General features: G+C 39.3%; 1 protein-coding gene across 3 annotated transcripts in view; it reads left to right on the plus strand.

Moving 5' to 3' along the window:
* Window positions 1-25577, plus strand: part of PTPRQ (protein tyrosine phosphatase receptor type Q) — a 357175-nt gene that overhangs the window by 44513 nt on the left and 287085 nt on the right. For all 3 annotated transcript variants that reach the window (XM_075209348.1, XM_075209349.1, XM_075209350.1), the window contains exons 9-16: window positions 1016-1300; window positions 2987-3256; window positions 3920-4183; window positions 4907-5037; window positions 6284-6413; window positions 11499-11649; window positions 12581-12687; window positions 13317-13414. In XM_075209348.1, coding sequence (XP_075065449.1) covers window positions 1016-1300; window positions 2987-3256; window positions 3920-4183; window positions 4907-5037; window positions 6284-6413; window positions 11499-11649; window positions 12581-12687; window positions 13317-13414 — 1436 coding nt within the window. The remainder of the gene's footprint in view (window positions 1-1015; window positions 1301-2986; window positions 3257-3919; window positions 4184-4906; window positions 5038-6283; window positions 6414-11498; window positions 11650-12580; window positions 12688-13316; window positions 13415-25577) is intronic.

Raw genomic sequence — 25577 nt, forward strand, 5'->3', positions numbered from 1 at the left:
ATTCTATATACACTATATATTATAATATAATCTTTGTTTTGCTATACAAGGTGTACTTTATACATACATTAGTCAAGACCGGAACTAGGACTGTGCGAGAGGGGCAGCCGCCCAGGGCACAAAACTGAAGGGGGGCGCTGGGACATGAATATTTAAAGTTAAATGGGTTACAGTTGAGGGCTAGGGGGGCCATCAATTTTCCCTATTGCCCCGGTTGTTACACTTATACAATAAACTGATCAGTACGATTTACAGAAGCAACAGTTTTAACACTTTAACAAAAATTGAAGATAGTTTAAATGTACAAACTGAAATGGCTAGACCAAAAAAACAACAAATTGTTCAAATCACTACATTTAAAGCAACTAATTTACTGACCAACAAGGACCCATCTTACTTCCACAAAACATTCACTCATAGACTGGGTCTTTCCATCCTGCCTACAGTGAATACACTGCTCTTCTATTCTATCTGTACCTGACATTTTTAGTGATCATGTCAGAGTGTATTGTGTACATAAAAGCAAATTTCTAAAATCAAATCCTCAAACATTTTTTACTTTGGATATTTCATTGATAACCAACTGTCCCTGGTATTAATTCAACTTCATACTTGACATTGCTTTTGCATTCAGAGTCAGCGTGTGGGGCTCACTCTCCTGGGTTCATTAAGTTTTTATTGACCTATACCACTTCAGAGTTGATTTGGGAACAGATGGAAGCTTATTACAGGTACATGCACTAGGCGTACCCTCGTTATAATGCCAGCTTTAGACTTGCTAGTAGGTGAGTGTGGTATTTTAAGGGGGGTTACTGTAATATGTTTTGTGGACGTGATCATCTTTTAAACATCTCTGTTCTCATTATAAAATATTTTGTAGCGATTTCTGAAGTGAAAATTCAAGTGTTAAGGCAAAATTTGCATAGATTTGGAACATCTTTATTGCTTTTTTTCAGCAACAAGTAATATTATTTCCAGTTGTGACATTTTATGTTTTCTTGTTGTCTATTACCAGGACCTTTGCGTCCTCGGGCTCTGAAGGCTGTAAATATATCCTCAACAAGCATAGTTTTGCAATGGGATGCACCAACAGGCCCATTTAGTATATATTTCTGTGGCTATCAGTTGACGTTATGGGACGTGGAAGAAGACACTTATTTGACTTTTTTTGAAGCAAAGAACAAAACCTCAACCACTCTTACAAAACTTAAACCATATCATAAGTACCGCGTTTCTATACAGACTATAGCAGATACTGGTAAACTAAGTACAGTGAAAAAGAGCTTGTTATTAACAACAGGTACAGTATGCATATATATTTGTACTATACATAAGGCATACACTTCAGGTGTATGTCATTAAGTAGCAGGATAAAGACTACAGCAACTCTTTTTTTTATGTTGTGAAAAATTTGTCTGTGATACAAAATAATTGTCTTTCAAATTCCAAAAAATATTTGCAATTATGTCAGGTTTTGAAGCATTATGTAAATATTCACTTTTCTTTTAAATAAATCGTACTTTCAAAGTGCATAGTAATTATTTCATAAAGCCATAAAAATGCTGTGCTCTGGCCACAAACTTACATGGACACTTTGTACACTCACATACACTATATGGACAGAAGTATTTGGCCACACCATTGCCAGAGGTGTATAAAATCAAGCACCTAGCCATACAGTCTCCAAATGGGTCGTTCTGCATGGTATTGTGATAGGATGCTACCTTTGCAATAAGACGGTTTGTGAAATTTCATCCCTGCTGGATATTCCACGGTCAACTGTAAGTGATATTATTAGAAAGTGCAAATGTTTATAAACTACAGCAACTCAGTCATGAAGCAGAAGACGATGTAAAATCACAGAGTGGGGTCAACGACTGCTAAGTCTGAGTCTGAGTTTGGCAGATGCCTGGAGAACGTAACCTGGCAGACTGCATTATGCCAACTGAGAAGTTTAGTGGAGGGAGGATAATGGTATGGGGCTGTTTTTCAAGGTTTGGGCTAAGCCCCTCATCTCCAGTAGAGGGCAATTTTAATGCTTTAGCTTACCAAGTAATTTTGGACAGTGCTATGCTTCCAACTTTGTGTCAACAGTTTGGGGAAGGCCCTTTCCTATTTCAACATGACTGTGCCCCAGTGCACAAAGCAAGGACTACAAAGACATGGTTTGATGAGTTCAGTGTGGAAAAATGTAACTGGCCTGCACAGAGTTCTGACTTCAACCCCATTGAACACCTTTGGGATGAACTGGAACAGAGATTGCGAGCCAGGCCTTCTCGTCCAACATCAGTGCCTGATCTCATAAATGCTCTACATAATTAATGGGCAGAAATTCCCACAGAAACACTCCAACATCTTGTGGAAAGTCTTCCAAGAAGAGTGGAAGCTGTTATCACTGCAAAAGGGGGACTCCATATTAAAGTATATGTATTTGAATACAATGGGCCTCATTCATTAATGATCTTATCTGCCGATTTTTGCTTATCTTAAGCAAATCACTCTGTGCATGCTCAGAAAAGGGAGATCAGAAGCAAAATCCACTGCATGAGTGAAGAATTTCTTAAGTTAAGATGAAAAACCATCTTAACTGCACTCTTATCTCCCCGTTTCTTCTTAAAATAAGCATCTTAACTTTTGCACTAGATAAGATCACTAATGAATCAGGCCCAATGTCATTACAGTCCATGTTGGTGTAATGGTCAAGCATCTGAATACTTTGTCCCTATAGTGTATATTTACCTCTATAAATTGAAAGGAACACAAAGCACCTGTGTGATAGTGGCATTCTGTCTCGTGTAGAAATACATTTAATATAAAGTTTATTTTATGCTTAAGTTTATTTTATGCTTATAGTTTTTATATTGTCAATATATATAGTCAGAATATCTCAAACTACTAGATGTTCTTGTTGGTTGGTAAGCTTGTCAATTTCTCTTTATTATTTTGAATAAAACTGAATAATTAACTGCTATTACTTTTCCCCTAGAGATTAGTCCACTGCAAAGTGTCATGATTGAGCCAAATGCTCTACAAGAAGATAATGTTGTCCTCCATTGGGAACCTCCTCAAGAAACCGATGAAGTCTACATTCAAGTTAAATCTCTTGCAGATGGTTCAGAGGCTGTTTCATATTTTGTCAATTACACTAATAGATTTCTAATTGGATCATTAGTTCCTGGGATGACTTATGAAATAGGACTTTCTGCAGTGATTAATGGAAATAAGAGTGAAATGAAAATCGTACAACAAACACTACGTATGTACATTTAGGCTCTTTTTGAAGAGAAGGGCAAGGGGTTATTAGTACAAATCTCATTGTTAAAGGTCAATATCTATCCTGATTTAATGACATGGAGAAAACACATCAGAAAAGCACCACATTGCATATTAATATCAATATTTACTAAAGTTCGATTTGTAGAAATATTTAAAAAATTAAAAAAAATATTTAAAAAATTAAAAGTCCATTTTCTTATGAAGAAAATCTATAGGCAAATAAACCTAAAAATCGCCACTAATAAATATAGAACAAATGGAATTATGAAAGGCTAATTTAGTAAAATGATTTTGGAAATTGCCCAAAACATTTTCTCTGATTTAAGATGAATTCAGAAATTGTTAAATGTCAATAATATTATCTGTACAATAAATTATAGTACCATTGTGTAACATTGCATCTCTTACTAGCAATTTGTCATTATTATTGGTATTTATCTTCATTTAGACTCATGTACAATTGCGTGACTTACTGCTATAAGAAACACTGCTAGAGCCTATTATCACATATTAATATTCTTCTAACGAAAATGTGTTCATTTACTTATTAAAACTAGTGTTGATTTTATAGATCAAGTGCTTAATTGTGAAAACCTAGTTTGCGTGTAATGTATTTTTATACAGTTTTCTTTTACCTTTATAGGGCCTAAACCAGTTCCCATAGCGGTCCCATTTGAGCAGAACACACATAGTGTAATTCTGTTTCTCCAGATGCCAGGTGCAGGAGTGTTTGATGGCATTTTTATAACAAGTGCAAATAATAACAGAACCATGTCTTTTCCACATGTGACTCATGGCAAATATGCAATTGATCAGCTCATTCCAGGAACAGAGTATCAGTTTAGTGTTTACACAAGAAGCAAGGACATGCTAAGCACTCCATATGAAATGCCCCCTGTCAAAACATGTAAGTAAAGCTAGAAAACCAGGACACCCATCTGACATGAAGTATTTTCAGTTCATAAAAGCCTTCCTTCTGTGTTAAATGTAGTATAATATCCATAAGAATGGCCAATGCATGTTAAATGCAACAAATTAAATTAATTATTGTAAACCTCCATGTATGACATATGTTATCACATGTGATAAAGTGCTAAATGTATGTTTGAAACAGTCCTTCCATGTGAGTTTTATGTATATGTGCCAGTGTGTATATGGTTGTTGTCAAACCATATAAAAAGATATTATGCTAAAAAGTATAATTCTGGAGATAACAGCAAAGTCTTTGAAGATATTAACTAGTTATTTTCTCCTGGGAACTGAAATTTAAATGTTATTACTGTCTATGGAAATAATTTGGGTTCCAACAAAACTGTCTATTTCTAATTGAATTTCCCAGATATTTATAATCATTAGTGATGTAAAAAATACATAGGTATATGCTGAGATATACAACAAAGTTTGGTAGAAATGGTCTCTTGCATTATAGTCATTTTTATCTAGAGCCTAATTCTACCACTTACAAAGTACTGGAAGAACCTGCACTTCTTACATTAACTGGATTGATCAATGTAGAGATCAGTATTACTACTAATTACCTAAATAAAATCTATGTTTTAACATGATATTTAAATTATGTCACCATCTTTGTTTTCAAAACGGATACTTCCAATGATTTTCTTTAACCTAGGTTTGGCAAATCCATCTAATGTTCGTGAAGGTGAGGTTACTGAAACTTCTATACAAGTCCTATGGGACAGAGCTGAAGGAGACTTTCAACAGTATGAAATTATTTGTAGAAACTGCTCAGAGACATTTATGGTAAGTGATAAATAAATGATCAGTCTGGATTTCACAGTCGCATAATACTAGATTTACTTATGATCCCAGTTCACTAATCAAAGGATCTCTGGTAGTCTTTTAAATAAAACACAATAAACCAATGACCTGTAATACATATATAATTAGGAATGCTTAGATGGAGGATTTAGGAAACGTTCCCTTTTATTTTTAGTTTTCAACAAGGCTGTTGTGGAATATTGAAAACTCAGAAAATATATTTCACCTTTTATGTAAACATTGCAATTTTGAGATTCAGTTGTCCAGGTTCATGAACAGGTACAGATCTGAAATTGTTCATTCTCACCTAAGATCAGACTATGTGGTCTATTTATGACAGTGCGATCTGCCATAAACCTGGAGAAAACAGCTGTTTTCTCCGGAGAATGGCCATTGAACAGTATTAATCTACTTTTGTGGGTTACTGCAGTTCCCATATAAATCTAAGGGGACTGCAATGTTAATAATTTAATAAGCATTGCTTTTTTCTGCAAATGTCATCTCACCTGTCTCTATGGGGTCCATTGAAGCAGGATTGGCTTCTCATGATCCCCCACTGGATCAATTCCTTCCTATGCACATGAGTGTAATTTAGCCTGACATATGCAGTTCAGATTCTGCATTCGCTTAGACACTTTGTGTATGAGGGGGTTCTTCACCATGGGTCCCTGAGTATCCCTGGCATACAATAATAAATAGACTTACCATGTAGTCTGTCACCGCTCTGCAAAGTAATCAAAATCAATTTATTTCGATTAAGCTCACAGTTTTTTTCTGATTTTGTGCGTAGTATTTTCAAAATAAATTGTTATTCCCTGTACTGGCTGGCAAAATGGTAAGAGTCCTCATACCACTGCCAGTCAGTATCACTGGGGAGCTCAGCATTGCACCTGGGCAACCTTTTATTGTTAAATTGGGTGATAAATTGATAGAAAATCTTCCATATCACCCAATATTAATAAATAAACCTCAACAATTGCAAGATAATGTTTCCTTAAGCCAGCCAATCCTTTCACTTTGTGTGAACGCTTGGTTGCCAACACAGGTAATTGTAATATAATAAAATGGTAATTTTGTGGAGATAAATCAAAGATTGTAATGTGTTATTTAGGATATTTTTTCAAAAGACCTAAACAAACCTTAACCAAATTTTTTTTGGGGGGGGGATTTATTTTATTTACCAAATGTTGTATACATTTTTAATTTGTTATATTATTGCCTATTTTAGGTTAAAAAAGTCACACAAGAGAAAGCAGTGTTCATACAGTTAACACCTGGCACAATTTTTGCTTTCTCTATTTGTACTGAGAAAGCATTATTTAGAGATAGTGTGCCTGTTTTCATAGAAATTCAAACAAGTAAGTATTGGTGTAAACAAATGAAAACTAATGCGCACTTAAGATGCTATTTAGTCATGTGTGTAATGTATGTCCATATGCTGTTTATGCCTTGTGCCTCTACACATACAATCTATTGTACTGCAAATGAATGTTAAAGTATGAGAAATATGTTGTATCGTACTCAAAATTTTTATGCACAGCATTAACATTTTTCAAAGAAATGGTTAAAACAAGTCCATAAGAAACCATTCATCCTATTTTTATTTTTTTTGTAAACATTTTATTTATTTCAGAATTTAACAATCCAACAATATAACAGCAGCCAAATAATACAGGTCATGAAAAAGAAAACTGACTGGAAAAACAAAGAATAAAGGGCTAAATTAGAAGATGAAAAAGTCTTAAAACTTCAGTGGATAGTCATCCAGGATTATTATAAACTTGAGGGGTGGGTGGAAAAATGGGGAAGGAAAGAATAAGGGGAAAGGGGTAGAGGGGGGGGGGTCATGTCCAGGGAGAAACATTAAAAAAATGCACAGCTATGTGAAATAATATGGTTAATTATGGGGCCATGGGCAATTGAATATTATTATGAGTCACCCAAGGTTCCTAGATCTTGGTGAATTACGTTACCAAGTTATGAATGACAGAGGTCATATATTTCCATTCATTCGATTTTTAATTCGCTTTTCAGATTTTAGAGACTACATATTGCAAAATCACAAATTTACAATGCATATGCTTTATTTTGATGTGACATCCCTACTTTTGTGCAGTTATTATTATTATTATTATTATTATTTATTTATAAGGCGCCACAAGGTTTCCGCAGCGCCGAACACAGTACAAACAATGGACAGTACAGGGAATAACAGTACAGAACAATAAACGAGTAATACCGAGACTTCAGATGCTCCAGGAAAATCAAGAATATTGAGGTTGGAGCAGAAGAGAAGGTAGAGAGACAGGAGGGAGAAGGGCCCTGCTCATTAGAGCTTACATCCTAAAGGGAGGGCAACAGACAGTCGGCACAGAGGGAGTCAGAGGAGGGGAGCAAGCACACCCTTTTCAAAGGAGGATCCAGGAGATGAGAGCGGGCATGGAAAGAGGGTTAAGTGGAGGGCTGGTAAGCCTTGAGGAAGAGATGAGTTTTGAGTGCCCGTTTGAAGGAGCACAAGTTAGGGGATAGACGGATGGAGCGAGGGAGGTCATTCCAGTGCAAGGGGGCAGCTCGGGAGAAGTCTTGAATTCTGGAGTGGGATGAGGTTATTGCACTCGGTTTTATGGTGAAAAATAATGGATTTGTGGGCCAAGACTGTGGCATCTTCTCAACTTTTCACATTGCACTGGCTGATGGAAGAAGTTGAGAAGTTGCAACTATTGTACTCGCCTGCAAAAGCCAAATTTACTGTGGGGGATAAGAGTTAAATTATATATTGAGGTGGAGAAGGTGCATTTACAAGGGTGTTCCCTGTTTTGTAGCTGGCAGACGGTCTTTTGTCCCCACAAAAAAACTTGATCAGGCCCCATCCCAATAATGTCATCCATGCACTCATCCATGCACTCATCATCTTCCGCCTTGATTATTGTAACCTCCTCCTCACTGGCCTCCCCCACTCCCGTCTCTCCCCCCTCCGCTCTATACTCAATGCGGCCGCAAGACTCATCTTCCTCTCACGCCGCTCCTCCTCTGCCTCCCCTCTCTGCCTTGCCTTACACTGGCACCCCTTCCCCTACAGAATCCTTTTCAAACTCCCCACCACCACTTACAAGGCTCTCTCCAACTCTACTGCCCCTTATATCTCTAACCTCTTCTCCATTCACACTCCTGCCCGCGCCCTGCGCTCGGCCAACGACCGCCGCCTCTCCTCCACCCTTATCACCTCTTCCCACTCCAGAATCCAAGACTATTCTCGTGCAGCCCCCCCTTCTCTGGAACGACATCCCTCATTCCCAGGGCCATCTTTTCCATTGGGCACGATGGGCAGCTGCCCGGTGGCCCCACGGGCAAGGGGGCCCCATAGGCACGGCTCTTAATGAGAATAAATAATCCTGCAAAAGAAAAAAACCTGCAAAAAAAACTTCAAGGGTCACTGAGCAAGTATATCTATCTATCTCTATCTCTATATATCTATATCTATATCTGTATCTGTATACATCTATTTATCTATATCTATATCTATATCTAGGGGTCCCGGTGCACTGCTTTGCCCCGGGGCCCATAATGTTGTTAAGATGGCCCTGCTCGTTCCATCCGTGTCCCTCCTACTTTGTGCTCCTTCAAACGTGCACTCAAAACTCACCTCTTCCTCAAAGCCTACCAACCATCCACTTAACCCCCATCTGCTCTCTTTAGCTCGTCCTCCCTTCTCTCCTCTTGCCTCAACTGGTTCCTCTTGTGCCTGGTCTGTTTACCCTCCCTTAGGATGTAAGCTCGTATGAGCAGGGCCCCCTCCCCTCCTGTCTCCATACCTGTTCTTCCGCTCCATCTTTACTGCATATGACTGGCCGGAGTTTCTGAACCATTGGTACTTTTTGTTCATTGTTCTGTATGGTTTCACCCTGTATAGTCTACTGTTAGTGCTGTGTGCGGCGCTGCGGATATCTTGTGGCGCCTAACAAATAAATGATAATAATAATAATAATAATAATAATAATAATAATAATAATGTACTTTCAATGAATCCTTGCGCATCTTCCAGTTTCACATCTAAGGGAAAGCACATTTCTATGAGCTAAACCATGTGAAATTTTAAGATAAAAGGTACAATTTTAAATGGATGAATTGGGTCTACCTAAAATGGAAGTAGGATGAACTTCTTTGTGATGTTCTTACTGTTTTCACAATGTATATTTTCATGTTTAGTCACAAAGGTAAACACAGATGCATTTTACGGGGAGTGTTTCCTAAGATGGTAAAGTAGGTGAGCAACCTAAATGCACTGGGTGGACAAGTAGTTGCACACATACACATAAAGAAGCATTGCATGTCTGCACATTTTGTGATTCATAAATGATGCTTATCTTTACATAATTCCCTGCATTTGAGACCCTGAAATTAAGAGCATGAGTGTGGTCATGTTCTGATAGGGTCATAGCCATATCACTGGGGCAGTGCCTTGCGCTGTGTAGCACTAAGGGGGCTCCTCAGCGACCTCATCTCCAAATACCCATAGAACGCAGATTCAGGTGTGTGCTGCAGTCCAATTGTAATTGGAAGATACGTCCCAATTTCCCACCCATGGGACAAACATGTCCACAAGCAGGACTACGGGACATAGTCCTAAAATCTGAAATTGTGATAGTTGTGTGGTATGTCTTCATGAGTATTTATAGAGGGCTATGAAAACTTATCGGCTTCTCTGCAATCATATTTTTCCACCAAAAGGCACCGGAAAGTGGGAGTTAGTTTGCTCTTTTACATTATGGTTGATGCACTGGAAAATCACTGCTGCAATATTGATACAGATCCTACATAGCAGACATACATATCAGGAGGCTGTCCTGCTCTTTTCTTTGTACACCTCTTCACTGGGCAAAATTATCAGTTCATTTGGCCTCCAGTAGCACCACTATGCCGATGACACTCAAATCTACCTCTCCTGACCTCTCCCCTTCCCTCCTCTCCAAGGTGTCCTGCTGTCTCTCTGCCATCTCCTCCTGGATGTCCCATTGGTTCCTTAAATTGAACATGGCCAAATCTGAACTAGTCTTTACTCCCTCAAGAGCCCCCAGTCTCCCATCCTCTCCATCACTATTGGTAATAGCAACATCTCTCTTTCCCAGGTTCGATGACTGGGAGTCCTCCTCGACTCTTTCCACTCCTTCGCCCCCCACATCTAATCCCTCATCCTATTCTACCACTTTCACTTAACCAATATAGCTCATATCAGACCCTTCCTCTCCATTGACGCCACCAAAACTCTCATCCACACTCTCATCCACATTCCCCGCCTTGATTATTGCAAGCTTCTCCCTACTGGCCTTCACTGCTCTTATCTCGCTCCTCTTCAGTTCATACTCAATGATGCAGCGAGGCTAACCTTCCTCTCTTGCCGAACTACATCTGCCTCTCTTATCGGTCAAGCACTTCACTGGCTTCCCCTCTGCTACAGAATCCTCTTCAAACTCCTCACCCTCACCTAAAAAGCCATCTACAACTCCACTGCTCCTTATGTCTACAACCTCATCTCCATTCCCACTCTCGCAACCTTCAGACAACTAACCACCTGCGCCTCGCCTCCCATCTGGTTATCACGTTTCACTCCCAGATTCAAGATTTCTCCTGTGATGACCCTTTCTCTGGAATGATCTCCCTTGCTCTGTCAGGATATCTCCCAGCCTGCATAATTTCAAATGCTCGCTTAAAACCCACCTGTTCAGGAAAGCCTACACTGCCCAGTCTGCTCCTTCCCTCTAGATTGCAAGCTTTTGTGAGCAGGGCCCTCTTATCCTTGTGTCCTCCTACTTCTGCTACCTTTGGCACCCCTATATCATTTGTACAGATTGTCACAAGGCCTCTGCTCTTGGTCTCATCTTTTCCACACCTTGCATGATTTGATCCTCTTAGCTGCGCTCACACTCCTGGACACAGGTTCAGATTGTTTTATGGTTTAATGTTAAAATGAAGATAACTGCTCAGTCCCTAACCCAGTGGTGTTTACAATCTCATTTCCTCATCAGATAAACACAAACACATACCACGGTCAGTTTAATCAGAAGACTATTAATTAACTAGCTTGTCTGGTTGCTATAGGTTACAGCAATGCTTGTAAATAATCCCCAATAATTTTAGGCTATGATCTGTCATTTTGCAAATGTGAATACACGTTTATCTTCTCATTACATTAGCATAGTCCCAACTACTGATATCACCTTTCCCAAACAAAATTGTGTCACTGTATTTCCAATAACCACAAATAAAATCACATGAAAATATTACTTTCTGGGTTGTCAAATCATTTGCTTCAAGCTCCACTTAGGCTGTGGCAGGTATTGACATAGTCAGTGACTAGTTCTGTTATATTTTTGTCTTCACCCAAAGGTGCAGATATTATCATGCAATCATTACTTATAAACAAGTATTTATTTCTCTATTTCAAGTTCCAAATTCTATTGAATATTTAAACTACACAACGGATACTCAGTCTATAAGTGTCACTTGGCAACTGATGTTCAGCAAACCTGATGGATATATCATTGTCTTAACTTCTAACAGCACCAACAGAACGAATGTGCTGCCACAGAGTAAAAGGTATTTTCAGTTTATATGTGCTTTGCTTTCACTGATTCTGTTCATAGATGATACATGCTGTGCGATGAAAATATATGAGCCCTGTATACTTTATTTGGTATATATTTGGAAAGACATATGGCTCAAGCTAGCAATATACTGTATGTACAGTGTGGTGGCAAAAAATACCTTAAAATTTTTTTTTTAGCACCAAAGTAATAACATGGCAAAACACTTATCCATAGAACATGTGCTTCTCATGAATTGCGCTTTTACCAGTGCAATTTATTGTGTTTTAACTGCAGCATTACAATTCTAGAATACAGTTGGAAGAATGGCATGCGTAAAAAGTGTAAAAAAGTCTGAAAGACCTCTAAAATTGTTAATACTTTCCTCTTGCAAGCTTTGCTGCATTTTAGCAATGCACATTCATTGCGCTTTTGTGCGTTGCACTTTTACAACTCATACTACAAGTGCAATCCATTGGATTGGTAGCAGACGATAGCAAGAATAGGTAGATAGATAGATGGATGGATGGATAGATAGATAGTCACAAAGATAATTATTACTTGATAAAAAGCTTATTTATCGATCACTGTGGGGCTCTCCATTGTTTATCCTTGGATTTCTCTGAGCAATTGGTATCTTTGCTAGAAAAGACCAGAATGCTGTGTCCACCTCTTTTTCCTGATGTCTACATGGGGAGAGAATCTGATGATCTTATGAAGTGCTGACGGGGGTGAGTACTCACAAACTGTGGAGTTCCCTGGCATACAACACCCACATTTTCACAGAGGATGACTGAAAAGCTACTTTTTAGGTGGCTATTTCTTTTAAATATCCTGATTCTTTGTATCGTTCGTAGTGTAAACAAATGCATCATCTGCACAATCACATTGTAGTTGCTTTTCTAATGTTTTTATGTTACTAAGTTTGTTGTTTCCACTTATAGTCAGCATACATTTGATGGGCTTTTACCTGGATCTGACTATGTCATCAGTATTATTACAATTTGTGGATTGAAGAAAAGCTCCCCTGCTGTTTTAAATCTCACTACAGGTAATATGTTTGAACATATATGCTTGGAAATATAATACCATTGTCACATTTCACATTTCAACATTGCTATGATTTAGTCCAGATTATGGGACTTGGTGTGTAATTCATATATGCCCCAAGCGTCAATATAATTTATTCTGAATTCTGCAAAATTTTGCTTGGTTATGAGCTTGATTTTACAGCTTTTCCTACTTACAAACTGCTTCCAGAACCACTAATGTCTAATAGATTATCCTTCATATGTTTATTACTTAGTGAACTAAAAAAATTAACCATGGGGTTAATTCGGGTATACTCAGTGATCGAAGTGTAAATTTAGAAGTGGAGGTATGGAAAATGTATGTGAATGAAATTTGATAGTTTTGCAGTGAAAACTGTAGAAGTAGTGGTATGGCAAACCACCATTTATCTGCCCACTTTGACCACTGGGCATATCCTCTCAAATGAAATGAAATGCAACTGCATTATGAGCTATTAACGGATATTTAAGTTGTATTTTTCTATCATTATTAGTGGTAGTGCCTTTATAAAAATAAAAAAAATATTGTTTTTTCTTGTAAATGTTAGTTTTTCTTTACAATTTTAACTGAAAAACTTGAATAATAAATGAATTTGCATTTGCTTTGTAGATCCAGAGCCACCATCAGTTCTGCAAGTTTTAGGTCAAGAGGAACATTCCATTTACTTATCTTGGAAACCACCACGGGGTGGATACGAGAAGTTTCAAGTGAGCTGTGAATTTTTGTTGAAGTGCATTATTCTGTTTGTTTTATTTATGTGTGTTTAATACAACACAATTTCACATTACGTAAAATAGACAATAGATACGAGTAGTAGAAAACCCCACCAAGAACGCAAATAGTTTTCAATAAACAAGTAGTAAATTATGTTCAAAAACATTAATGCTTGTATCTTTCATCTGCTTAGTTCACCCCTTGGAAAACGGATCTCTTACTGAACCAAGCTTACAAATTATTAATCTTGTGCTAGCTGGACAGTCAGGGCACATGTGTTAAAAATGCCTGACAAATTAGGGTGACAACAGAGTAGTGTATAGTGCATTCATGTTCTGTGACTGGATTACTGATAACTTTTGGTATACATTTATTTAAAGGAAATAGCGCATTTATATAATTGGACGTCCACTTATTTTATATTGTGAGATAGTAAATTGTTATCTCTGAGATCAGGGTAGAAAATTTGGTTTTTCTGTTTTAAGCTTTCAAAAGCAAATACCTTATCTCTGATGTATATCTGATACAATAAGTCTTTGTTTTGAAAGCCTTTTGCATATCTTGCAAAGGAAATGCTTTGTTGTTCCTGTCTAAGATATATGTTTGATTTCTGATAAGCATTTGTAAGTCTTTTGTGTAGTCTAGAGGATGTCCTCATTAAGGCTAATTAAGTCTATTCATTGTGAGTGACCAACACTTGAATGTACAACATGGAGCTGTTACCTGAATGCAGGTCATGTTAGACAGACGAGAACGCTAAACAATGGAGACAGAACATTTGAAGAAATCAGGGTGATGTGGAAGTTAAATTGTGTTAGATGCAAAACTAGATTACATCCTGAGATCTGATGGAAATCAAGTTGATATGGAAGTTCAATTGTTAGATGCAAAATTAGATTATATCCTGAGATCTGAGGGAATATTCTAGATGGGTTGGAGGCAGATAGGTCCAAGGGGATGTATTCTTCTGATTTCTGACCTAATCACTGGTACCTCTAACCAGTGAGAGAAAATAAACATCTTGCTTCAACGACCTGCTTGGAAACATCTTCAATATTGCTGTATTCCTGTGACCTGCAGATTAGACCCTAAAACTAATCCATTCTCTGGCTGTTCTGAGGTTTGGACTCAAGCTTTCCAGTACCACCACTCTGCCTGCTACCCATGCAGCCCTGGTCAGTGTGATAGGCTAGGGGGAGATCCATCCACAGCAACCCTGATCCATAGTAAGAGATCAGGAGTACCAGCTCAGGTACACCAGCAATGAGGTACGCTAGCAGCGTCAGTTACCCAGAAGGAACGTGGTTCTGAGTGCCATAGAAGGAGCTCAGTGGTGGCGGCAGGCCCCTTCCACTGCGGCAGGAGGGGCGTATTCGGAAAAACAAAAGGGGACGGTGGCAAAGTAAGCCCAGCTGGTTTCCAGCAACAACAGACAGGGTGGCATAGGCGGTCCATCCTGTCACATGTTTCATCGTCTATTTCTTTCTAATCATATGTGCAGCCTGTAAAATTAGCTCAGTTAGTGCTCAATTTATCTAGAGGTGAACAATCCATAACTAAACAGGAAATATTAGCACTTATGTATGCAAGACCTTACCCCAGGGGTTGCCAGACTTTTGGAATCAGGGCTCTACACTAATACCAGGGCCAGATTAACAATGGGCCTGATGGAGCTGCAGCCCCAGGCCTCCCCACAGAAATAGGCCAAGGAAGGAAAACAAAACAAAACATGCGGGTGGTAATGCAGATTACAAGCTGGCAGCTTCTCTGGTTGCCAGGAGTTGGTCCCTTCGTTGGAAAGCAACAGGCAGCTAATGGCGAGGCTGCCTGTTGCTGAGTGGGGTGGGGACTGCACCTACAGATATATTAACACTTGAAGAAACAATAGTTATATATTATAACAAATCTTATACATTCCCATTTGACCATTTGAGGTGTTAGAAGGTATGATAATAATCAACAACTGACAATTACATTCTCACACATTAACTGCACAGTTTGTATCAATAAAACTCATATTTTGCTCTCTGTATTGGGTGGCAGTCTCATGGCTGCTCTATGTATTATGTGGCAGTTACCAGGTTGCCCTTTGTATTTTATGGTGGTGACAAGGGTGCTGTGTTTTTATGGTGGTCACAAGCATTATATGTATTGTTTGGTGGTCCCAAAGGTACTGTGTATTGTGTGGAGGTACCAAGGGTGTTGTGTATTGTGTCCTGTTCCCAAGGGTGTTGTTTATTGTATGGCAGTCCCAAATATGGTGCTTTGTATTGTGTGGCAGTTAAAAATGTGCTGTGTGGTCTTCTGTTGCTGTAGCACATCTACTTCAAGATTGCATATGCTGTACATTCAGAGATGCTCTTCTGCATACCTCCCATGGTTAATTGAGTTACTGTCGCCTTCCTGTCAGCTGGAACCAGGCTAGCCATTCTCTTCTGATGACTCTTATTAACAAGGCATTTGCACCGATAGTACTGCTGCTCACTGGATGTATTTGGTTCTGGTTTTGAGCACCGTTCTCTGTAAACTCTAGAGACTGTTGTGTAAAAATCTTAACACAACAAGAGTTTCTTAGGTACTGAAACAACCTGTTTGGCACCAACAATCATTTCACAGTAAAAGTCTCTTAAATCACATTTCTTCTCTATTCTGGTGTTTGGTCTGAACAACAATTGCAATTTTTGACCATGTCTGCATGCTTTTATGTACTGAGTTTCTGCCACATGATTGGCTGATTAGATATTTGCAATAACTAGCAGGTGTTCAGTCATACATAATAAAGTAGATATTTTTTAATATTATTATTATTATCGGAGATTTGTAAGGCGCCACAGTGCTTCGCAGCGCCTTATAGTAGGGAAACCAGTACATACATAAAACAGAGACAAAATAAATTTAGACATAAAAACAATGGGTATGAAGGACCCTGCTCATTAGAGAGTTTGCATTCTAAATGGAAGAGGGCACAGCTGAAACAAGAGGAACAAATGTGGCTCAGAGTTGGAGATTGGGACAGTTGTGAGGGTGCATTAGTGTGAATAGTGTTATCGAGGATAATGTTACCTCGAAAAAAGAGATGGGTTTTGAAAGAGCATCTCTAAAGATTTGAAGGCTGTGGGAAAGTCTGATTGAGCATAATAGGGAATTCCATAAGTGAGGAGCAACACAGGAGAAGTCTCGTAGGCGGGAGTGAGAGGTGGTTACCAGAGACGAGACAAGGTGAAAGCCAGAGGTAGATCGAAGTGGGCGGGAGGGACCGTATTTTGATATGAGATTTGAGATGTATGCAGGTGTAATGTTGTTGAGGGCTTTGAAGGTAAGGATAAGTAATTTGAATTTGATTCTGGAGAACACAGGGAATGTAGGGATTTGCAAAGTTGTGCAGCAGATGGGGAGCGGTCTTGCAGCAGTATTTAGGATGGATTGAAGTGTGGCTATATGGGTGTCAGGAATGCCAGAAGGCAGGAGGTTGCAATAGTCAAGACGGGAGATGATGAGAGAATGGATAAGGGTTTTGATAGCATGTGGAGTAATAAAAGGGCATATTCTGGCAATGATTTTAAGGTGGAGTCGACAGGACTGGGAGAGAGTCTGGATGTGAGGAATAAAGCAGACGGCGGAGTCAAGTGTGACACCAAGGCGGCGGGCTTGGGAGACTGATAAAATTGTGTTGTTATTGACAGTGAGTGGGATTTGAGGGCAGGTGGTGACTCTGGCAGGAGGGAAGATAATACGCTCTGTTTTGGACATGTTGAGCTTTAGGTAGCATTGCGACATCCATGTGGAGATAGCAGAAAGACAGTTAGTTACACAACATAGCACAGAAGGAGAGAGGTCAGGGGAAGAGATATAGATTTATGCATCATCAGCATAGAGGTGGTATTGGAGGCCGAATGAGCGAATTAGTGCCTGAAGAGAATAGTAAAGGGACAAAAAACAGAGCCTTGTGGAACCCCAATAGATAGTAGGAGTGGAGGGGAGGATGTGCCAGAGGTAGAAACACTAAAGAAGCGGTTTGATAGGTAGGAAATGAACCAGGAAAGAACTATTTCGCGAAGTTATATAAATTTAGATTCAATATAGATACTTACCTTAGACAGTGTATTTATATATATTTATACATAGATTCAAATTTTAGTTTATTTTTTATTTTTCTTCAGTTTTCAGCACCCTATACTTTGTTCAATGTTTTCAAAACCTGAAAATCATTTTTCATGTATGCTTCTCTTAAAGCACATTATAAATAAAAATAATCAACCATTGTTTGTATTTTTGTCTTCAATGGTCAATAAAATAACATACCTTTACCTCTCCACTGTCCAAATTCCATCAGGATAGTCCTGATTTTAGTGGACTAATCTAATTAGCCAGGAACTTGTCCCGGCATGAGGGATAGCTGGGACGTATTTCCACACTTTACTTTACATACATGAAGTGTGAACCAGTTAGTGGTGCACTCTTTATATAAGAGAAGATGGGAGGGAGATGTAGGTGGTTGGAGGAAAGTGCAAGCTATGCCCTCCATGGTGCTGGCCACACCCACACACAGCTGGTCACACTCAGGGCCCTCTTAAGAACATCTTGGGCCCCCGGGCACAGCAGTGCATCGGGGCCCCTATATATACAAAAAAATAAATAAATGATTATATATATGGGCCCTGCAGCCCAGGGGGGCCCGTCGGAGGCAGCAAAAAAAAAAAACCTGAAAAAAAAGAAGACAATACCTTGCGGTCAGCTGGCGATCCGGCTCCCTCCCTGGTCTCCTCCTCCGTCGCGCTCCGCAATGGATGTCGGGCAGGCGTGATGACTTAACGCCCAACATGCACTGCGAGCGTGACGGAGGAGGAGACCATGGAGGGAGCCGGATCGCCAGCTGACCGCAAGGTAAATATTTTCTTCTTTTTTTTCAGTTTTTTTTTTTATGCTGCCTCCGACGGCCCCCCCTGGGCTGCAGGGACCCCGGGCACCTGCCCATTGTGCCTAATGGGAAAGACGGCCCCTGGTCACACTCACGCATCCCTGGCCTCACCTCTGGTGGGACGGCACTTCTCCCAAGAGGCCCTTTATAAGTTTCAGCCCCAGGCCCATGTGGCCCTTAATCTGACACTGACTAATAGAGAAAATGTTTTGCGATTTACCATATAGTACATACTCAAGGCATACAGCATTCAGTATTGCTGCATCAGTGAGAGCTCCTGAGTCTAAGTAGACCCAGATTAGCTCTCAGCAGTGAAAAACCTATTTGTCTTAGTTCTAACTAGATCAGATATGTCAGCTCCAGTCTGAACAACAAACTGTGGCATAAAAATGAAAATATATTTGCCGTGTCCATAAAAGTCTATTCTGATTTTTTTTCTAAAAAAAAGTAAAAAAAACCACATTGTCACCTCAAGCCCCTATAACGTTCCCTGAACTACACTAAAATATTTGTACTATTTATCAGGATAAATGGAAAAAAGAGTGGACACATGTTAGGATATATATTGGGTGGCTCACTTGCTGCATAAAAATAATCATATAAAGTACATTTCATATAATTCGCTATTGTATTTCAGAAAATAACTATTGTGGGCTATTATTGATTTCAATGAAACTTTAGGAATGGTGAGAATAGTGCTCCTCCCGTTCTAGCACCTGTTGTTACTTTTAAATTGATGGCATTTTGTTTATCATGGTCATTTTTATAATTTAGAAATAATTTATTAAATTTATTAACTTATGTAAGCTAAGGAAAATGTACCCACTTCTGTAGGATCCAAAGATATTTGAAGTCACTTTGTTCCATGTATCCCTCATGTTGAATGTTTAAAAATTGTTTAGGTATTCCTCCCCATTTGTTCTATTTATTTAGTAAAATTTCCATCTAAAGCACTGTAAGATATTAATATTCTGCAATAAAATGTGCAATCTAATACAGTGATAAAATACTTAATTTTACCACATTGTTAATAGAAAGTCTTAACTTAAACAGTTGTTAAAATATTTTATAGATAGTGTATTCAGCAAGCTTGATCTTTTTCTTCTAAGCACATTGTGCATTTAATTCATTTTTAATGAGTACGACATCTGTATGTCAGTTGCTTAGCAAACACTACTGACTCAGCCAAGATCATTTTACTAATCATTTAATATTTATTAATCTACCCCATCTAATTTACCATCCTTCTGTGGCCTAATTTACAATAAAAAGCTTAATGATTTTAACATTGGTTTCTCCACCCATACTGAAATGTTCACAGCTTCCAGAACACCCCCTTGCTCAGGATTTTTTGGGAGGTTGCTACAAAGTGGTGTGTGGCTATCTCTGCTTCATTATAATATGATATATCTAATACAGGAGTTCATGTCTCAGAATTGTCCAATCAAAATTCAGGGTAAGCTGAACTGGGGTTCAGTGTGAATGAACGCAATATGTTCTACTTCACTGTGATTTGCTGTAAGGTAGAACACAGATATGGGGTGAGGTAATACATTAGAAGAGGTAATGTGAAGAGGAAAGATGTAACACATGGAATGAGCGTGATTCAGATGTATCCCCCATTGCCACAAGTGGATCTTTCATGTGGGTGGTTTACCAATCATATATCATGGCACAACCCTTGAGAACCTGTGGCCATAGGCGTAACTACAGGGGATGCAGCCGCTATGGGGTCTGGAATAGAGGGGACCAGGCAATGCTGCTCTAGCCTGCTGGACATCCATCTCTGCTCTCAAATAAGGATGCCTATTCTGAATGGCGCATGCGCAATGGTTGCACATTCCACATCGCACATGCTCAGTAAAGACGTCCACTGCTCTTTTCAGAGCAGAGTGGGGGGCCTAGGACCATGGTCAGTACATCCAGTAGGCAAACCTAGGCGGTTGCCCATGGTGCCAGGATGTAGGGGTTGCCTAAAACACTGAATGATATATGGTATCTTTTATATAAAATCCAAATTAAGGAAATAAAAATAAGATGTAAGAGCTCAGAATATTTTAAATATACCTTATCAAATATAGATATGTACACAGTGACATAATATAGAAATTAAGGAAAACATGGATGACATTAAGAAGAACAAACAATAATACCATAAGAGTACAAACAGAAACTATGGAATCAACCCAGTGGTGAAACTGTACCGATTTCTTCATTATGTCAATGTGTTCAGCTAATAGATCCAAAGGGATTCCCTTTTAGATAATAGTAGCTCCCTGTCAGTACCTAAAGGGACTTGTTTAACATTTGAACTTTAATGTATCTAAATTCTTTTGTGTATGAAATGATGTTAGATACTGTAGACCTGATTCATCATGGCACGCATTCTGAGCACAACAAGCGCATGTAAAATGGCTCTGCGTACTCTTGAATTCAACAAGGAACGGCTCTGAAGATACGTGCGCTGATGAATTCAGGTGTAGGTCTACTGTACCATACTACACAAGACACTGCAGAATACGTCCATTATAAATTTGCAAAGAACTCACAGAAAGAAAAAAAAATGGAATTGATGTTACCTGTTAATAATATAAGCAAGAATGATAAAACATAAACATAAAAGTATTTTTTTAAAAGAAGAATTGCCCCTACAAAATAAATTTATTAGGATGTTCTTAATGCCTACTGAACATAAAATACATGTTTACAGTTGCTCCTATTTGCAAACACAAGTTATAGCATGCATATGAGCCTGTGATCACTAGTTCTCAGGACTTACACTAGCCCTGTAACTGGAGCAAGAGATATGGCAGAAAAACAAGTAACTTTGTGATGCCCTAAGTTTAATTCGGACGTGGTTGCATGTGCTTGAGTTTGGCAAGGCGGTACTGTAAATTGACTATGGCCAAACACCCTTTCCCCTCCACCCATTTACTCCCAGAAATTGTAGGCTGTAGTAAGTGTCCTTTGTGCTCAAAGACAGAGCAGACAGGACTGTGTTTATTGGTGTATGGGCCGGTTCTAGACATGCTTAGAGTGATTTTGCATATGATAGGCTCAACATTTGCAGATACATGCCTTGATGAATCAGGCCCTGTGAGTGGCTGGGCCATTTTCGCATTTATGATATGTTCCTGGATTCAGATCTTTAATTTTCTCTTGTGTTAGTTGGCAGCCTCATTGGATGGTATACAATACTGCGCAAAACCTTTAGACAGGTGTGGAAAAATGGTGCAAAGTAAGAATGCTTTTTAAAAATAGAAGTGTTAATAGTTTATTTTTATCAATTAACAAAATGCAAAGTGAATGAACAGAAGAGAAATCTAAATCAAATCAATATTTGCTGTGACCACCCTTTGCCTTCAAAAGAGCATTCTAGGAACACGTGCACAAAGTCAGGGATTTTGTTAGATTATAGTCAGGTGCATTATTAACCAATCATAAGGTGATAATGATCATCATTTTCATATGTAGGTTGAAACACAGTCGTTAAATGAAATAGAAATAGCTGCGTAGGAGGCTTAAAACTGGGTAAGGAACAGCCAAACTCTGCTGCAAAGGTGAGGTTGCGGAAGACAGTTTCATGTCACCATGGCAAGAATGAGCACAGCAACAAGACACAAGGGGCTAGATTCAGCAAAAGTGGTAAAAATAATTTAATATTAGCATTATATTATAAGGGAAATGTGAATATATAATAATATTAACTGATTGTTAATGGTGGATATCATTATTTATGTTGCACAATTTGAAATTACATAGTGCCCGAATAATATAGTAATTAAAGTCCCCTTAAAGTAATGGAGAAAAAAATTCCCCCAAAAGTTAATTTTAAATTCATTTTTTGCCCCTTAATCAATAAATAATGAGCATGTATGAGCTATCAAGCCATTCAGAAGCAGGTATTAAAACTGTTCTGTTCTTTCTTTTGGATGGTGGTTTTGATGGCAGTTTAGCTTTTTCAATCCGCCACACGCTATTTTGAAGAAGCACAAAGAAACAGACAACGTTGAGGACCGTAGACGCAGTGGTCGGCTAGGAAACTTAGTGCATCAGATGATGCTTACTTCCCTTCGAATTCGGAAGATGTCCAGTAGTGCCATCAGCTCAGAACTGAAAATATCCAGAGGGGCCCAGGTATACACATCTACTGTTCGGAGAAGTATGGTCAGAAGAGTTCTTCATGGAAGAATTTCGGCCAAAAAGCGATACCTTCAATGTGGAAACAAGGCCAGCGACTCCTCTATGCAAGAAAGCATAGGAACTGGGGTGCAGAAAAATGGCAGCAGGAGTTCTGGACTGATGAGTCAACATTTTAAATATTTGGCAGTAACAGAAGGCAGTTTGTTCGCCAAAGGGCTGGAGAGTGGTACAATAATGACTGTCTGCAGGCAACAGTAAAGTCTGGTGGAAGTTTCTTGCAAGTTTGGGGCTGCATTTCAGCAAATGAAGTTGGGGATTTGGTCAGGATTAATGGTGTTCTCAATGCTGAGAAATACAGGCAGGTACTGTCACGGGCACTAGGAGTCTTTACCCAGGTATCACCAGATGATGGACTTACCAGAGCAGTATAGGTGGTAATATGATACTCTGGTCACGGAACAGGAGACAGCAGATGGTAAGAGAATGCTCGTGGAAAGTCTATGACTAGCAGCACTGGTAATATATAGATAATTGTACACGAGGAACTGGATGGACAAGGAAACGTGAGGGTAGTCAGTGGTCTGCGGATAGCAAGTTGTACCACTGCTATAGTGAGGAGGAATGTCCAGAAATAACGAGGAGGCGATGAGAGTCAGCGGTCTGTGTATAGCAAGTGGTACCGCTGTCTAGGTGAGGGAATGGAATCCAGGTGAAGGTATCCGGGAAGTCAGTGGTCTGCGTTAGCAAGTTGTACCACTGCTATGTGAAAGGATACTGGAAACGAGTGACTCAGGAAACAGGGAACAGTGGTCTGCCACTAGCAAGTTGTACCACTGAATATATATATGTGAGGAAGAGCACGGGGAGATAAATGCAATGCAGAGTATACACGGGCACACTGAACTTGATCCCACGATGATATGCACAAAAAGTAATAACTGAACAGCACTGCACAATAATACAAAGTCACAAGAGCTATCCAGGCAAAAAGGTAACACAGTCAAATGATGGTAATAGTCTCAGCGGATAGGCAACTCCAGAGGAGAACAACTCAGTCCAGCAAGATATGCAATACACCAGCACAGTCAATGAGAAGTATGCATACCGTGGTTCAGGAGAGCAGGCTGTCAGACAGAAGTGCAGGGATACCTGAAAGGCTGGAGGCCGGCAGGATACGAAGTCCCAGGAGGGTAGAAGCGGTAATCAAGTAGGTGCAGCGCACAGGTAGGTAGACCAGCAGAGATGGAAACAATACTCAGGAAGCAGTAGTATATCGAACTGGACACCTGGAGAACGCTGAAGAGTAGAGATGGTCTAGACGAGATGGAAGCAGCGGAGCGTTGATCCAATGCAGACAGGCGAGTTGACCCAAGCGGAGACACTGTAGAAGCACGGAGAGCGGATCAGCTGGCTGCAGACACGAGGAGTACTGGAGGGTTGCGATGAGCAGGGTGCTGCAGATACACGGAGGCAGCGGATAGGAATCAGCTGGAGCAGTCACGATGAAACACAGGAGAGTTGAGGTGAGCAGGATACTGTAGATACACGGAGACAGCGGATAGGAATCAGCTGGTGCAGTCACGATGAAACACGGGAGAGTTGAGGTGAGCAGGATACTGTAGATACACGGAGGCAGCGGATAGGAATCAGCTGGTGCAGTCACGATGAAACACAGGAGAGTTGAAGTGGACTGGAAACTGTAGTAGCACAGAGGCAGCAGATAGGAATCAGCTGGCATAGTCACTATGAAACACAGGAGAGTTGAAGTGGACTGGAAACTGTAGTAGCACAGAGGCAGCGGATAGGAATCAGCTGGCACAGTCACGATGAAACACAGGAGAGTTGAAGTGGTCTGGAAACCACAAACGAACAACAGGAATCAGCTGGAGCTGAACACACGAGGAAACACAGGAACACCTTTAGAGGCTCATGGGGAATGAGACTCCAAGATCAGGCAACGAGGTATTGACCTCAGGTGCTTTAAATAGGGAGTGTTGCCTGATCAGCCAATTAACTAAAAGGAACATGAACTGAAGGTTTGAAAGGGCTGCACATGCGCAGACCCTCAGGATGATGGACGGCCACGGTTCCTAAATACACGAGAAGTAGCACTCACAGTCCGGTGAGTGACAGATACTTATTCATCATGCAATACCATCAGGGAGGATTCTGATTGACTCCAACTTTATTCTGCAGCAGGACAATAACCTCAAACATACAGCCAATACCATTAAAAATTATCTTTAGTGTAAAGATATCAGGGAGTCCTGGAAGTAATGATATGGCCCCCACAGAGCCCTGATCTCAACATCATCGAGTCTGTCTGGGTTTACATGAAGAGACAGAAGGATTTGAGCCAGCTTGCATCCACAGATAATCTGTGGTTAGTTCTCCAAGATGTTTGAAGAAACTCGGCATGGAGGTTGTTCCAAAGACTGTGTGCAAGTGTACCTAGAAAAATTGATGCACTGATGCTGTTTAGATTTCTCTTCTGTTCATTCATTTTGTATTTTGTAAATTGATAAAAATAAACTATTAACACTTCTATTTTTGAAAGCCTTCTTATTTTGAAGCACTTTTTTCATATCTGCCTAAAACTTTGCACAGTATTGTATATCTGAAACGTTTTGTACGTAATAAAACTTAAAGGGGGCAATTCAATTGGTCGCGGTTTTTTTTCAGCATTAAAAAATTTTAATTATCCGCGTGGGTTTTGACCCGTGGGTGTTTTAAGGTATCACAGCAAAAAAATCGTGCTATTCAACTTAAAAACAGGGTAGTAGAAAGGAGGGTCTAACGTGGTCATCTATAATAAAAAAAAAACATTAGCATACATTTGTATTGCATTACACAGCCTTCTATTTTATAATATCTACATACAGTACTTTTTTTTACTATACTTTTTTGTTACTACACAATTATCTATACATGACAAAACACATTAGGACATACATATTAGTACATACGTACATATATTAATTAGTGATTATTGTGTTTATTCATTTTTTTAAATGCTTTTTGTAAAATAAAAACATCTTTTCCATGTTATACATTACTGAGAAACATAATTTTTTTTTTACATTATTACATGATTT

The sequence above is a fragment of the Mixophyes fleayi genome, chromosome 4 (genome assembly GCF_038048845.1).
Source record: "Mixophyes fleayi isolate aMixFle1 chromosome 4, aMixFle1.hap1, whole genome shotgun sequence".
Classification (NCBI taxonomy): Eukaryota; Metazoa; Chordata; class Amphibia; order Anura; family Limnodynastidae; genus Mixophyes; species Mixophyes fleayi.